The following is a 15,861-nucleotide window of genomic DNA, read 5'->3' on the forward strand; positions in this document are numbered from 1 at the left end:
GCGCAACAATAAGGTTGCTCCATTGTGACCTGAAGGTAACGGGTTCGAGTCACAGAATAGAAGCAGGGGTAAGGTTGCATACATCTAGCCCCTCATAGACCCCATAATGGAGAGAGCCTCATGCATTGGACAGCCCTTTCTATACAGTGCCAGATCGGAACAAGTACACTGGTGGGGCATCCACCCTTGATATTTGATCCAACAATAGCTTACTTTTTCAACTTTTTTAAGGGGTTGTTGTCGGATCAAATATCAAGGGCAGATGTCTTGCCAGTGTACGCGCCCGAGCGGGCACCGCATAATTTCTGCGTGTTTTAAACTTTAAGGGAAATGATATATTTGCCCATTTTTTACCCAGCCACCACCTTTTAGTGAAAAGGAGTATTCTTAAGCATGGTTTGAAATTTCGGTTTCGGAACATATTTCGGACCTAGCTGAAACTGAAATTTCAGTCGAAATTCGGTAAAGAGGTGGGAAATGTCAGTTTTTTGGGCTGAAGTTTCTGCCGAAATTACCAAGCCGAAATCTCGGTAATTTTGGCTGAAATATTGTAAAGCAATAAAAAATTAATATTTCTTTTGAAATTTCGCCGAAATTACCGAAATTTGGTACGTTTCGGGTGTTTCAGATTTTGGCCATTTCGGTGTCCGTCGATTTCGGTCGAAATTTAAAACCATGCTCATAAGTCATGACATAAGACATAACTAACTACACTAGTTGGGGTGGCCCAGGGAAGAAAAGGGGACGAATAGATCATCGCAGCCCTTTAATTAGTTTTATTTTTTCAGTCCACATGTCCTTTATACTTCTAATTCCTAAAGCGCAAAGTGACATGGGAAAAAGTGGAAGCAAGGAAATGGCTTGAACAGGGGAGAAAGTAAAAACTGTAAATCAATTTCCAAATGGGTTTCCGATCTCAAATCATGTGATAAAAGAAAGAGCTAATCAAGGAAAAATCCATTCTGTCATCGAATCAATTTCCTCATCACATGGAAAAATACACCCACCCCATCACATGGAAGAAGACTCTCTACGGTTAACACTCTTTTTCCACTCCCCTTCTTCTGTACTCCAAAAAGTAACCCTTCTTCTTTTCTCCACTCATTAGGGTTTATATAAATAAATCCCTTCTCATCCCCTAAACAATAACCCCATTGTGTTCTGTTTCTTTTACTACAAGGGGTGAGTGTATTTATAATGTCGGGTACAAGCAAGTAGATGTAAAAGATTTTTCGAATCGATTATTAGGGTTCTTTTTTTGGGATCTAGATGGAGGAGAATCGGCTGTTTCAGTGGAGTGTCTTTAGGTCTCTTCTCGCAATCCTACAATGGTGGGGTTTTAATGTTGCTGTGATTATCACGAACAAGTGGATCTTTCAGGTGTGTGATTTATTTGGAGAAATTCGTTTGCTCTTCTCTTTTTTTTATTAATTTTTGGTATATGGGTATTGATTATTTGTGGTTACTCTTTCTGGGTTTCTTTTTGTTTTTCATTTTGTTCTTGTCTGATAGCTGAATTTTGCTTTTCATGTGTTTGGTGGTTCGATTCATATACATTTCTTTTTTTTTCCTTAATTTTTGGTGTATGGGTATTGATTATTTGTGGTTACTCTTTCTGGGTTACTTTTTGTTTTTCATTTTGTTACCGACTGATAGCTGAATTTTGCTTTTTATGTGTTTGGTGGTTCGATTCGTATACGCTTCTCTTTTTCTTTAATTTTTTGTATGGGTATTGATAATTTGTGGTTCCTCTTTCTGGCTTTCGTTTTGTTTTTCATTTGGTTACTGGCTGATAGCCGAATTCTTCTTTTTATGAGTTTGGTGGTTTGATCTTGTTGGGGGTATCTGATCGTGTTTGATTTGATGCGGGCTCTCTCTCTCTCTCTTGAACAGAGATGCGGGTTTTATCTCTCTTTGATATATTTCATTGTGTTGGATTCTTTTCATTATGCTTACTAATGACAGAATGTTGCCACTTGGAGTAGTAGATGGCATTTTTTATAGGAAAGAAGGGTGGTTCTGTACACTGGATTTGAGTCTAGTGAGATGAATGGCCACCTATATGGACGCTAAAAGTTTTGCATGTTCTCATTCTGACCTAGAAATTAGTTTTCTTGAGAATTCTTACTAACTAATGGAATAAAAGTTTATCATCACAAAGCGAATTTACATGAGTTCCAACTGAAAATCAAGCATACCAAATCGTGAATCTGGCATGTATGCTGGGCTCTTCAAGCGCTGTTACCCACTTCAAAATTTGCACTTCATCAGTTGAACAATTCACTGTCTAATGCGTGAGATGGGGGAATGCTGAATTTCCCGGAACTTAGAATGAAACTGCAACAGGAGAGGGTATCTTTCAGGGAGACTCTGGACAATGTTTTGGAATTGTAATAGATCCATAGTATCAATATAGGCTGGGGGTCTGATCTCAACGCACAGTGCTAACCCAACCAGTTTAAGGAGACGGTTTCCTCCAACTGTTTTTTTCCTAACTCCACAATGGAAAGGAGACTGATCAAGTTATGTCCTAGTTAAGGGATGAAAAGTGCAGGCATTAGGCACCATGTGATGTGAAATCTCTACTGAATGTGGTGAATAATTATAAATTTGGCTGAACTAACTACTTCTATGCTTGACCTATCCTCTACAAATGTTAATACCATTACCCTAAAATGTCTAGAAAGAGATAGATAGAGGGAGAAAGATATAGAAGGAGATAAATTGAGTGGAATTTGAAGTTTCAGAATAAAAATGTTAATTGGTAACAGTTAGACATAGTTTACTGAGCTAGAGCTAGTATGCTATAAGCTAACTCTAATGGGAGCGAGGTTAATAAGAGTTGGTCACAAAAACTTAGAGGAGTCGAATTAATGACGGTGAATGTTAGGGTAAGGAAAAGGGAAGGATAGGTGTTTCCCTAGAGAAGACATTGCATATGGTGTCACTTCAATGCTAGGGTAGACAAAGCTTCCCAAACGGCGATTTCTTTCTACTTCCTACTTTTCGGATTGATTGCAGAGTGTTGTATAAGGTTGTAGGAGATTGAGAGTGTGTGAGACTAATAGTTTAGGAACTTAAAGGGTAGGACATAGGAACCTAAGGGTGGGGTGGGATGATGCAAGGGAAGAATTCTTTCTCCAAAGTTCAAACATCATTGGATGCAGCAGCATGCTATATAAGAAGAGCAGGCAAAACTTCCAAAAGGTCTTTCTATCTTCTTCGTCCTTTAGGCCATGTTTGTCAGCCATGAATCTTTTCCATGGAATATTAATTTAACCAGAGGTGGGAGAGGGGAAAGGAGGGTAGGAGAGGAAGAGAATTGATAGGGCATGAGTGAGGAGATCACCTCCTTTCCCCTCTCCCACCACTTGTTAAATTAATGTTCCATGGAAAAAAATTTCTTGGCCGCCAAACATGGCCTTAAGGTTTTATTGTTGGACCTAAAGTTGTAGGAGACTAAGGGTGTATGAGGCTAATTGTATAAGAACTTAAGGGTAGGACTTAGAAACCTAAGGGTGGGCTGGGTAAATACAGGGGGAGGGAATTCTCTCCAAAGTTCAAACTTCTTGTTTGAAAACACAAGTCGAAACATCTTTAAGATGTACAATCATGTTCCTTAATTTTTGATGAATGCTAACAAGTACTTTGTTAAGAAAGAGGGTAACGAATAATGATTGACCGACATGTCCTTGAAAAGGAGAAAAATATATAAGTTGAGTCATCATTAAGCGGGTACACTTATATTCTACTTGCATTATTCTTGCATTTGATTATAATGTCCCATTGAAAGTATGTCCCCAAATTTTGGATTGGGATGTTGGCTTGAGTGTGCTTTTAGTTTTGAAAGGCAATGTTCAAGACACACTGATTGAATTGAAGCTTAAGTGACTTTGACTCTGTTTCGTAAGGTGCTCAGTACATATTTGCAAACTTCATATAAAATTGGAGTTTAGCATTTAATTTAAGTATTTGCTTACGAACATGCAAGTTTCATAGTGTTTTGGGCATAGTTTTAAAACTCTCCTGCGTCATCATGGACTCCCCCGAGTCGAGTCCCTTTTCCCTTGGCTGCGTTCCGCCTCGTGCCACCACGTTCCTTGCTTTGCCCTACAGAGTCAATAAAAACTCGTTTTCTGAGTTACGACTGCGTCAACCGAGTACTTAGCCGCGTCATCCGTGTTCTTGGCCGCATTCGTACCGAGTCGCCAAAAAATTTTCTTGGCCTCATTTTGACACATCCGCGTTTTTAAACACTGCATAAAACATGAGACCTTTTACCTCAAAACGTGAACATTCTGTGGACTTAATCATTATAATGAATCGGCAGTGAGTCTAGTAGTTGAGTTGAACAACAATATTAAGTTATGGTAGAACTGTATTGTGCTCTCCAGTTGTTTACCGAAACTTTTAACAATTTCCAATGTTTCTGAAGTTTTTTATTACGAATAAATTTTTTCCATGTTACAGATTTATCAATTCATCTGCATTCAAGCTTTGGTATCATAATGTATCGTTTTATAAGTTTGTCATTCCACCATTATTGCAACATGATTTTATGATTAAAGCAGAAATTGTTTTCTTTTTTTTGAAAAGGGCAGAATATTATATATATGAAAACAGAACCGAGATGGTCCTGAAGGAACAAAGATAAAACAATGATAAAATTACAATAAATCAAGGAGGGAGATAATCAAAACATTCAAACTCAGTCCTAAAGACCCCTTTCTTGGCGAGATAATCTGCTTCAGCATTGGCTGATCTCCTAACATGGCCGAACGCTATGGAAGAACCCTTAGCCAGGTCCTCGATTTCCTCAAAGAGAGGCAAAAATCTCCAGGGGGGAGTCGCCTCTCCCGAAAGCCATCGAATAACATTTAAGGAATCCCCTTCGATTATAATTTTGTCGAAAGCCAGACGAATCATCAACTTAATCCCGCTATGAACGGCTCTAACCTCTGCTACATTCGAGTCTGCTACTCTGATAGAACCCGAGTAAGCCCAAAGGACTTCCCCCTTGTTATTTCTGCATAGACCCCCTATTCCTGCCTCTCCTGGATTGCCAAGAGACGATCCATCAAAGTTAAGCTTCAAGATCCCCGAAGGAGGAGGAATCCAGGATGGTAAGATTTTCACTTTGCTGACCCTTTCCATGCAGATAATTGCCCAGCCTTCCCAAAGGTCAAAAGCTGAAACAAAACGAAACAAAGGAAGACTTCGGGCCCAAGATATAACCGCGGCGATCAACTGTACAAAAATCCAATTGGGAGATCTAGCCTCTCCTTCAAAGATTCGCGCATTCCTCTCTTTCCACAAGAACCACCACGTGGCCAGAAGGCACATCTTCCAATGGATCCTGCCTTTCTTTCTCCAAGGATTCCATTCCCAACTCCTAATGAAATCAGCCATAGATCTGGAGGGAACCCAGCAGATTCCAAAACGAGTGAAAATGAGGCCCCAAATAACGCTAGCAACCTTACAGTGGATGAAAAGGTGATCAATTGATTCGCCAGCGGATAAACAGAGAGGGCAGTAATCTACCAACCACATTCCTCGTTTCCTCAAAAAATCCATAGTCTGAATGCGACCACAGCTAACAGACCACCCAAAGAAGGCAACTCTCGGAGGGCAAGATAGCTTCCAAACTGAGGAGGATACAGGCTCCGCTAAACTAGGGATCAGATGATGATAAAAGGATTTGACTGAAAATAAACCCGAAGGGCTCCAAATCTAAACCCGTCTATCTGCGCCCGAAGTCTTAATGTAGCAAGATTCTAATAAGGATATGAGCTCGTGAAGAGAATTTAACTCTCTTTCAAAAAAGGCTCTTCGAAACTTAGGATACCAAACCACTTTCGCATGCACTCTTTCAAAGCAATCCGAGACCCATGCCTCTTTCTGAGATGACACCATAAATAAGTCAGGGAACAACTCCTCGAGGGGCTCCGCCGAGCACCAAGGATCCTGCCAGAACCAAATCCGATCCCCCACATATACTTTGAACCGGACTCCAGGTGCAAAGAGAAACTTCAACTTCAAGATGCCCCTCCAAACCGTAATTCCTTTAATTTTAAAATTATCAACAGAGCCCCATTGCCCATTAGAGAAACCGTACTTACTTCCAATAACTCTAACCCACAAAGAGGATCGATCTTCGCCAAACCTCCACAGCCACTTTCCCAGAAGAGCCTGGTTGAAGCTCAGAACCCTTCTAAGACCCAAACCTCCATTTTTAGTAGGCAGGCAGACCGCACTCCATTTAATCAGAGAAAACCCCTTCGAGGACCCCGATCCTCCCCACAGAAATCGTCTCTGAATTTGCTCAATTCGCTGAGCGACACTGACGGGACATTTAAAAAGAGAGAGAAAATATATCGGCATATTTGATAAGACTACCTTTATAAGAACTAGTCTACCACCTTTGGATACCAAAAGGCGCTTCCAGGTGGCCAATCGCCGCTCAATTCTTTGAATAATAGGAAGCCATAAGTTTTTTTTTGGTCGTCCCACTCCTAGAGGAAGACCCAGATAGGATGCTGGAAGAACATCTAAGGCACACCCCAGAATGCCGGCAAAAGAGGATGCATCACACTCGGGAACGTTGATCGCATACAACCGAGATTTCGCAAAATTAGATCTTTGACCCGAGACCATCTCATAACATCGTAACATTGCTTTAAGATTTAGAATCTGGGAAAGTACCGGAGGGCAGAGCAGGAAGGTGTCATCCGCGAATTGAAGGATCGATACTTCTACCTTACTACTGCCAATTAGAAACCCTTCATAGAGCCCCAACTCACTTCCTTTTTTCATCAATCTGCACAGGGATTCGGCGACAATCACAAAAAGAAAAGGAGATAAAGTGTCCCCCTGCCTCAAACCTCTAGTCGATTTGAAGAAGCCTTTGGCTGATCCATTGATGATAACAGAGAACCAAGCGGACGCTAAGCAGGTTCGGATCCACCATCTCCACCGGCCACCAAAGCCCATTCGACCCAGGAGGTAATCTAAAGCTCCCCAATCCACTCTATCATAGGCCTTCTCCATATCAAGCTTGCAAAGGATCCCGCCTTCCCCCTTCCTTCGATAATAATCAATAGCTTCATTAGCTATCAAAGAGCAATCAAGAATTTGCCGGTTGCTTATAAAAGCACTTTGACAGTCCGAGATAATTGATGGTAAAACCACTTTGAGACGATCCGCCAGAACCTTTGCGAGAACTTTGTAGAGGCTACCCACCAAACTAATCGGACGAAAATCCGAAATTTTTGATGCTCCTTCAATCTTTGGAATGAGGGTGATAAAAGTAGCACCTGTCCCTTTGTCAAGGATTGCTCCCTCAAAAGATTCATGGAAGAATTTTAGTAGATCCGATTTTACAGCTTCCCAACAAGTTTGAAAAAAAGCCAAACAGAAACCATCTGGTCCAGGGGCTTTATCTTTTGTTAAAGAAAACAGTGTTTTCCTAATTTCCTCCTCAGAGAAAGGAGTTTCCAACCCGGCTGATTCCTCCGAGCTTAAACTTGCAAACTGAATACCTTGAGGGATTGGGCGAATCATCCCATCGGCAGAGTACAAGGATCTGAAGAAGACAATAATTTCTGCAATAATCTTCTCCCTAACAGTCACACACACCCCCTCCACTTCTAAGGATTCAATTCTGTTCCTTCTTCTGCGAGCGCTGGCCATGGCATGGAAGTAGGCTGTGTTTTTATCTCCCTCAGACAACCACTTGACTCGGGATTTTTTACGCCAAGAAATTTCTTCGAGCATCAACAACCCTTTATGCTCTTGGCTTAACCTTCCGTGGCCTCCGAGGCCAGACCACTCTCTTTAAGGGCATTTAGCTCCATCAGTCTATCCTCTAGAATCCGCTTCCTGCCTAGGACAATCTCTTTCTTCTCCTTTGCCCACTCTTTCAATTTTGCTTTAAGGAATCGTAATTTTTGCCAATGATTACGTCCGCTGGTCCTTCGAATACACAATCAGTCCACGATCTTACTAAGTGAGCCTCCAGAAGGGAGTCTTCCAGCCATGCTAACTCAAATCTAAAGGGGGGCGGGCCCCACGACTCCATTTTAGGAGACAAGAGAATAGGGCAATGATCAGAAACTGAATGAGGTAAAGCTTTCTGGTAGACTTCTGAAAGAATTGCCAGCCAGTCTCCCGATAGTAGAAATCTGTCAAGCCTGCTCCTGGTCGAACCTCTGGCCCAAGTGAAGGAGGCTCCACCCAAAGGTAAGTCCACTAGCTCATTGGTTGCGATGAAATCAGCGAAAGCTCTCATGCCCGCAGTGTCTCGCTGGCACCCTAGACGATCCCTTGTTACTAAAATTTCATTGAAATCCTCTCCAATACACCAAGGGGAGGAGCAGAGAGTTCGCATCTGAGTTAATTCTTCCCATAAAAGGCACTTCTCAGAGGATGACGAAGGACCATAGCCTCCGGAGAATAACCAAACCGAATTGTCATTGGATTTTCGGAAAGCAACGGAGAGAGAGAAAACTCCACGCCAAACATCCTTACTGGCCCACGTGACCGAGTCCCAAGCCACCAAAATGCCCCCTGAAGCTCCTTTTGAAGCTAAGAAAGCAAAATCCCAGTCATTATTGAACCCCATGCTTCTCAATTCGATTCTACTAATTTGCGCCATCTTTGTTTCCTGTAGACACAACCTCAGGACGCCTTAATTTAACTAATTCTTTAATTTGAATTCTTTTCTCCCGAGAGCCCAAGCCATTGATATTCCATGATAAGATTTTCATTATCAACCTTAATCAGATGAATTCTTCCCCGCCCTGACACCGAGAGCTCTTCCTTTTTTCTTGAATTTGATGCCTTTGCTATGCGACCCAAAATCATAATTGATATCCGATTTTAATCTTACCAGTTCTCGTTCCTTTCTTTTCAAATTCACTTCAGAAAGGGTATTTGAGAAGGTCACACCAGCAACCTCCCTGAGTTCTGCCTTATTGATACTAGATCTGTATTCCTCAACGGGTCCCGGAAATACTAAACCCAGGTGAGAACTAAGGTGCAGAGTATGATCCACCATCAATTCAAGCACGTCCTGAGGAGAGACCGACCCAGAGTCATTCCTTGACGAAACAGGAGAGAGCTCCGAAACAAAAGGCAGTAAAGGAAACTCCGCCTTGCTACACCATCTCAGAGAAGAGAGATGAGAGAAACTTCCAAGCGATACCCTTACTAGAGATCGAATGGAGAGCTCCCTTGCTCCACCAGAAAAACAATTCACCAGAAAAATTGTTTTCTAATCATTTATTTAAATGTATGGGATTATAATTGTAGTTTTGACTTTTGAACCTGGAATTCTGATGTCAATATGATCTATTTGCTCTGCACAGAAATTGGATTTTAAGTTTCCTCTGTCGGTATCATGCATTCACTTCATATGCTCTGCTATTGGAGCATACTTAGCAATCAAAGTGCTTAAGCTTAAACCGCTGATAGAAGTTGACCCTGAAGACCGTTGGAGAAGGATATTTCCTATGTCGATTGTGTTCTGTATCAACATAGTGTTGGGAAATGTGAGCTTGCGATACATTCCAGTGTCCTTTATGCAGACAATAAAATCATTTACCCCTGCAACTACAGGTGTGCTTGAGATTTTTCTCTGGAACTTATTCATGCTATTATTTTTATATTTTTCAATGATTGTATATAGCTTCATATTTTCTTATTCCAATGCACTTGGACCAGTCATTCTGCAGTGGCTAGTGTGGAGAAAATACTTTGACTGGCGTATTTGGGCTTCTTTGGTACCGATTGTGGGAGGAATTCTTCTTACATCTGTTACAGAGCTTAGTTTCAATGTTCTTGGATTCTGTGCTGCCTTATTTGGTTGCCTCGCTACATCTACAAAGACTATTCTTGCAGAGTCTCTACTTCACGGATATCAATTTGACAGGTAGTGTTTCTTTTCATATTATTCTATTGTTGCTCAAAAGCCTAATCTTGTTGCATTTTTGGTTCTACAAATAAAGTAATAAGTTCAAGTCTCCGGGATGAAGTTTACTTTTCTTTTGTAAAATTTAGGATTATTACTAATCTTGATATCTTACAATCAAACCAAATGAGTGTATATATAGAATATTCAAAAGGAACATAGAAGCAACCAGATTTAGGAAGATAAACATAGAAAGAGATTTGAGAAGATTTGGGAAGATAATCCTAATCAAGCTAACTTGCCTAAACTAACCAACTACCTAATCCATCACTCAAGCAATCCAACGGCGAGATCTCTCACACTCTAATAGTTTTCTTTCATATCGCTAGGATAGAGTGTCATCTGGTTGTTATTACTACTTGGAAATTAGATCTTTCATTTAATAGGCATCGGGTGTGGTTTACTCGATAACGGGTAATCTTTGTATCCCATGAACCTGTTTATTGTGGATTATTGATGTTGTATATTAGTGTTGGATGCTCTTTAGGAAATGTAATTGCTTCAGTAATTTTAGTGCCCCATGTTTGTGTCCAACCAGAAGCTTGCAGTCGATAAGAATTTTGTTTGAAACCAGCACAAGTTGGTTTCAAACAAAAATGATGTAATAAGCTTGTTACATCATTTTTGTTGTTTATTGAGTTGCATGGTGACTTTAATTGGACCTACATACCCATATTGTGCATGTGAAGCATGTCAATATGGAATGGTACTTTGATTGTCCTGCATAGTTGTATTCTGTCAGGCTGAGTGTCGTGAATGTGGGGAGAAATTTTGGCAAAGGTAACATGCATTCATTTGATCTTTTGGGACAATTTCTGCACAATACAGTCACATGTGATTCAACTGCTTGTTGAAGGAAAAAAGCACCCATATGTATTTCTCTAGCATCAACAGATTGCGATAGCCCATATGATAAATCTTGCGTTTCTCCATAGGGTGTCTGGTGTACTTCACTCATAGCATATCATGAGCCTAAGAAATTCATATCTGTTTGTAGGCAATCATGCATTACGCATCTGAATTAGGCGTGTGTCAGATTTTCTATTACAAGTAAATTTATATTGGCTAGCCTTTTGTGTTCCATTTTTAGTGCTGGCAAAATTTATACGTCCCTGTAAATGTAAGGTTTAATTGTTTGTTAAGCCATTAAGTGTGTTGGTTACAGATCGCATTTTTGGCTGCACTCCATGAGTGCATCATCAAGTGATTTCAATCACCTTTTGTTCTTTGGCTAGTCAATGATGCCCTTGTCTTTTTAGGGATTATGCATTTTAGATGATAAAAGAGTTGTTAACAGGTAGAGGTGTGGTTGTCCCTTTTTGTTGTAACAAGTTAAGCCACAAATATCATTCTCGTGAATTTTTTGGTAAGAGAAAATCTCGGGATATATTAATTTTGTTTTCGTTTTTCGGGTTCATATCAGGAAAAGTGGTAAAAATAAAATTATTTAAACATATATAAATTAATAAAAAATAAAAATAGTGTAAAAGTATCATGATTTTATCGCGATATTATCTTGGTAAATGAAAATATCGCTATATTTTTTAAAATTCTCAGGATTATTTCGGGATTTTGTCGTTTTTTCAAAATGTCGCGATAAAATCTCTATATTTTGAAAATGTCAGATATGTGTGACATTGGTAGCACGCTAGAGGGGATAAACAGTAGCCCCATATGTACTTAAGCTGGTCCCCGGTTAATTATTTGACTTCTACAAACTTAGAGACTTGCTGCCTCAAGTTGTCAAAACAGGAAACGTATTGGTATTATGGCACAGAATGAACGCATGCAGAGGCTTGTTTTTAACTGGCTATGTGTCTTGAATATGCCTTCAGCCATTTGTCTCCTATTTTTCATTGCCATTTGGAACTACTAATCACCCAATAAGTTCCCATGTTGACTTTGTGTCACCTTTGAAGGTCTTTGGTATGTGGTAATGCCTTAGACATTGACTTGGCAGGGGGTGAGAATCTTTTCAGTGATCGATTGAGAATTTAGATTATTACAGGTTTGAGTTGAATAGCACAATGATATAGATAGGAGACATTGATTAGATGGAGTAGGAGATTTCGACGAAAGATGAGGCGTGTAATATTGTAAAATCGAAACAATGACGAAGATTGGAGAAGGTTGAAAGAACCAGATGAGAGGAGAATAGGGGTGGGTGGATTTTCTTGAGGTGTACATACCCTAACTGTACTTAAACTTTTCAAAGTAGATGCAAAGTACACCTTAAGATTTGGTCAAGAAGGGACATGGAAATAAGAAGGACAACAAAGGAAGAAGCAATCCTTTAGTGCAGGCCGAGTACAGTCAACTGACTCCCCAGATTTTTTTTGATGGTTAAGAAGGGTTTTGGATTATCATAGATGGTCACCACAGATTTGGAATGTAAAGAGGATCAATTTAATGGTTGAGAATGAAAATTATTCTCAGCATGCTAGGGTTTTTGCAGTGCACTCGAGGAGACGAGACACCGCGGAAGGACACATGACGAAAGGATATATGGAGAAGAAATAAAAAGGAATTGAAATGTGACAAATGGCAGCAACATCAGGGAGGTAGGTGAGAAGGGTAATGTTAACGAAGATAGAAGGGGAATGTTATCGATGATAACAAAAGCACATTCAGGGAGAGGTAGGTGAGAAAGGGAACTGCTTTTGAAATTTCAGTAACTTCCCACAGGATTTATCCATTGCATAAACTATTAATCTGTCGAAGTTTAAAGAGAAAAATCTTGAATAAAATTACAAATTTTCAAGGTGAACCCCAAAGTTGCCACATAACTCCAAGTAGAGACCATTCAGAAAAAAACTGCAAGTAGAGACCATATGCTCGTGATAAGTGGTGTGGTGTTAGGAACACCTTCCCACTTCATAAGTAAGGTATGCCTCAAATTCTACATAGTGGATTGTCCTATTTTCCTTTTCATCATTACTTTGTCTTGCATTTGCATTTCAGTTGTTTGCTTTCCTATATGGGTGATGCACCATCATTTTTGTATTTTTTATTTTATTTTAACTTGGCACGTCCAAAACCTTGGACATTGTTGTGGCCCTCTCTTATGAAAAAAAAGTGGCATTCACTACTGGCAGGCAGGATGGTGTTTATACCAATCTAATTTGCCTTAAAAGACAAGGCTCCAACAAGGTGGAAGCTCATGCTCTTTTCCCTTCTCTTTGAATATCTAAAAGTGGGCTAGGTGAGAAGGCTCTATGTGGAAGCGGATTCCTCTAGTACCATTGGTTTTGCTACAAACTATATTCTAGGCCCGTGGAGATTCACCCAAGTTGTTGATGAGATCCTTGATCTATGCAGAGGTTTTGATTTTCTTTTTTAGCATGTTTAGATTGGTCTTCCTTCAAAAGAGGGAGTTTCTAGGCTGACTTTGACCATAGGCATGATCCACCCCTCTTTTAATTGGTATACCTTGTATGATAAAATTCTTGTTATTGTCAAAACGAAATAAAGTCAGTAGGACAAGAAAGTCTAAAATGTAGAGGCAAAACTAGTTTCATTAAATGTGGAAATAGAATTCATGGTTTATATAATACATGGAACTCAAACATCAGAGTCCCATGTCAAATTGAAACACTTGAAAGCAAAATGGCTAATTTCACAAGCACTGGAAGATTGATGTAAATGTTACTGATGGATGTCTTCACACTCTCCTCAGTAAACCCAGTCTTAGGGATTTTTCTCTTCAGATACCAAGCTTATCAGTTATCACAATGTTTGTTTTTCCTTCTCATGATTTTTATTTTTTTTCTTTGCTTTCTAGCATAAACACAGTATACTATATGGCACCATTTGCAACTATGATCTTGGCGATACCAGCTTTGTTACTCGAAGGGGCTGGAGTTATGAACTGGCTTTACACACATCAGTCACTTTGCTCGTCGCTTACCATAATTTTCAGCTCTGGGGTGTTGGCCTTCTGTCTCAACTTCTCCATCTTTTACGTGATCCATTCCACAACAGCAGTCACTTTCAATGTTGCCGGTAACCTCAAGGTAATCAGTCCCTTCAATCTCATGTTATAATAATTGCCTGCTTTTTTTTAGTAGTTCACAGGTAAATTTTATTCATAAACAGCCAAAATGCTTACAAAGGTGGGGGACACCTTGTCCCCCACAGTGAAAAACAAAAACAGCCAAGAACAAAAAAACCTTGGATACCCCACTACTGCCTTAAGAACCACAAATCTGCCCTTTCTACCCCTCCTTTCGCTAGACTATCCTCCATAGAGTTTGCCGTCTGCTTCATATGATTAAAACATGGACCCACTATTTGGCAAATATCACAAATCCCTGAGATAATGCCATTCAGATTCCACGGTCCACGCATGTTTTAAATTTCTGCCGAAACTGAAATATTTGGGCTGAAATTTTGGATTTCCACCAGGACCGAAATGAAATTCGCATTCCTTTTTACAAGATTTTCATCAAAATTTCCACTGAAATTTCTACCGAAGTTTTAGAGACACTGAAAATTTTCCATAAAATTTACAAGATTTCAGCCAAAATTTGCACTGAAACCGAAATATTTCGATTTCATTGTGACCGAAACTGAAATTTAAACCTTGGGTCCAGGTGCCTTATAAGCTGCCCACAGTCCAGCCAGATTCTAGTCTGTCTTCTAATCTTTAAACGTTTTGATTCCAGGTTGCAGTTGCCGTCATGGTTTCGTGGCTGATTTTTCGAAACCCAATTCCCGCTTTAAATGCTTTCGGATGCGGGGTGACACTCCTCGGTTGTACATTCTACGGGTACGTGAGGCACAAGCTCTCTCAACAACCGTCAGGAACTCCTCGAACGCCCAGGACACCTCGAAATCTGATGGAAATGCTCCCTCTTGTAAATGATAAATTGGATGATAAGGTTTAATGACAAGATGGTATGGTTTTAATTGCTGTAATTTGTCAGCTAATGTAATGGAACTGCTCTGCTATTATATTTATTGAGAAGGGAAAGCATTTGAGCTTTGGGTTGTTTTCTATTCCCTTACATGGTATTTGATTTGTTGAAAATTTTTAGTCTTGGATAACAAGGCTAAAAAAATTAGTTAATGGAATATTAGTGGGCCACCATATGACGATTGTGTTGTTCTACATGTACTCTGATTGCTCTAGAGCCAAACCAAGAAAACTCTTTTTGGGGACTTTTAATGCTCCCCGCACACACAACCTATCAAATCTCTCTCAACAGCCCATCCACAACAACTGGCCTTGAAATGTTCCATGGAATATTTTTTCACAGTTGCGAGACATGCCATGGGTGTTTAGCAACCATGAAAAATTATTTCATGGAAAATTGTGGGCCCAGTTGAGATAGTGGAGCTAGGGGGGAGGGGAAGATTTGAGAGAGCGAAGGTGGAGAGTGCATGAAAAATCCCTAAAAAACAGTGAAAAAAATACGGATTAAGGATTTTTTTTTTCCCTGTTTTTCATGGCTTTTCTTGCTCTCTACCCAATCAAGTCAGTCCCGCCCTGCCCATCTCTCACAACTGTCCCAACTAATATTCCATGGAATATTTTTCATGGTCGCCAAACATGACCTTAGATGAAAAAAAAATACTGAACAAATTTAGTCACCAAATTAACTAATAGAAGCCAGAAATCTATTTGAAAGGAGGTATTCACTACATTAGAAAGTGAAATACAACTATTGGTTGTCCTGCAGATGAAAGCATATTATACTTAAACGATGGGAAATGATTTCAGCACTCCAACGTTTTGATAAACATGCGCTCTACTTGTTTGTCGTGTAGTATTTAAAGAGCTTTAAGAGCTTTTTGAGAATCGTAAGATTCGTCTGACAGCCCTTTAAATACTACATGACAAAAAAATGGAGCGCGAAAATCACTTCCCCACAAAAATTGGAGCTAATGTTTAT

The 15,861-nt window shown here is 39.9% G+C and overlaps 1 protein-coding gene across 1 annotated transcript; it reads left to right on the forward strand.

Moving 5' to 3' along the window:
• Nucleotides 1–803: 803 nt before the first annotated feature.
• LOC143881965 (UDP-galactose transporter 1) lies at nt 804–14,951 on the forward strand. The gene is made up of 5 exons (XM_077385330.1): nt 804–1,380; nt 9,366–9,615; nt 9,721–9,928; nt 13,749–13,980; nt 14,632–14,951. The coding sequence occupies exons 1-5, from the start codon at nt 1,270–1,272 to the stop codon at nt 14,851–14,853; spliced, it is 1,023 nt and encodes a 340-aa protein (XP_077241445.1). The 5' UTR covers nt 804–1,269; the 3' UTR covers nt 14,854–14,951.
• The last annotated feature ends 910 nt before the right edge of the window (nt 14,952–15,861 follow it).

Source organism: Tasmannia lanceolata, unplaced genomic scaffold, assembly GCF_043159265.1.
Source record: "Tasmannia lanceolata isolate RefF3 unplaced genomic scaffold, GAP_Taslan_0.1 ptg000007l, whole genome shotgun sequence".
NCBI classification, from domain to species: domain Eukaryota; kingdom Viridiplantae; phylum Streptophyta; class Magnoliopsida; order Canellales; family Winteraceae; genus Tasmannia; species Tasmannia lanceolata.

Coding starts and splice junctions, on each gene's coding strand:
- LOC143881965 (XM_077385330.1), top strand. CDS start 1,270: ATGGAGGAGAATCGGCTGTTTCAGTGGAGTGTCTTTAGGTCTCTTCTC. Junction 1,381..9,365: donor CGAACAAGTGGATCTTTCAG/GTGTGTGATTTA, acceptor TGCTCTGCACAG/AAATTGGATTTTAAGTTTCC. Junction 9,616..9,720: donor ATTTACCCCTGCAACTACAG/GTGTGCTTGAGA, acceptor CACTTGGACCAG/TCATTCTGCAGTGGCTAGTG.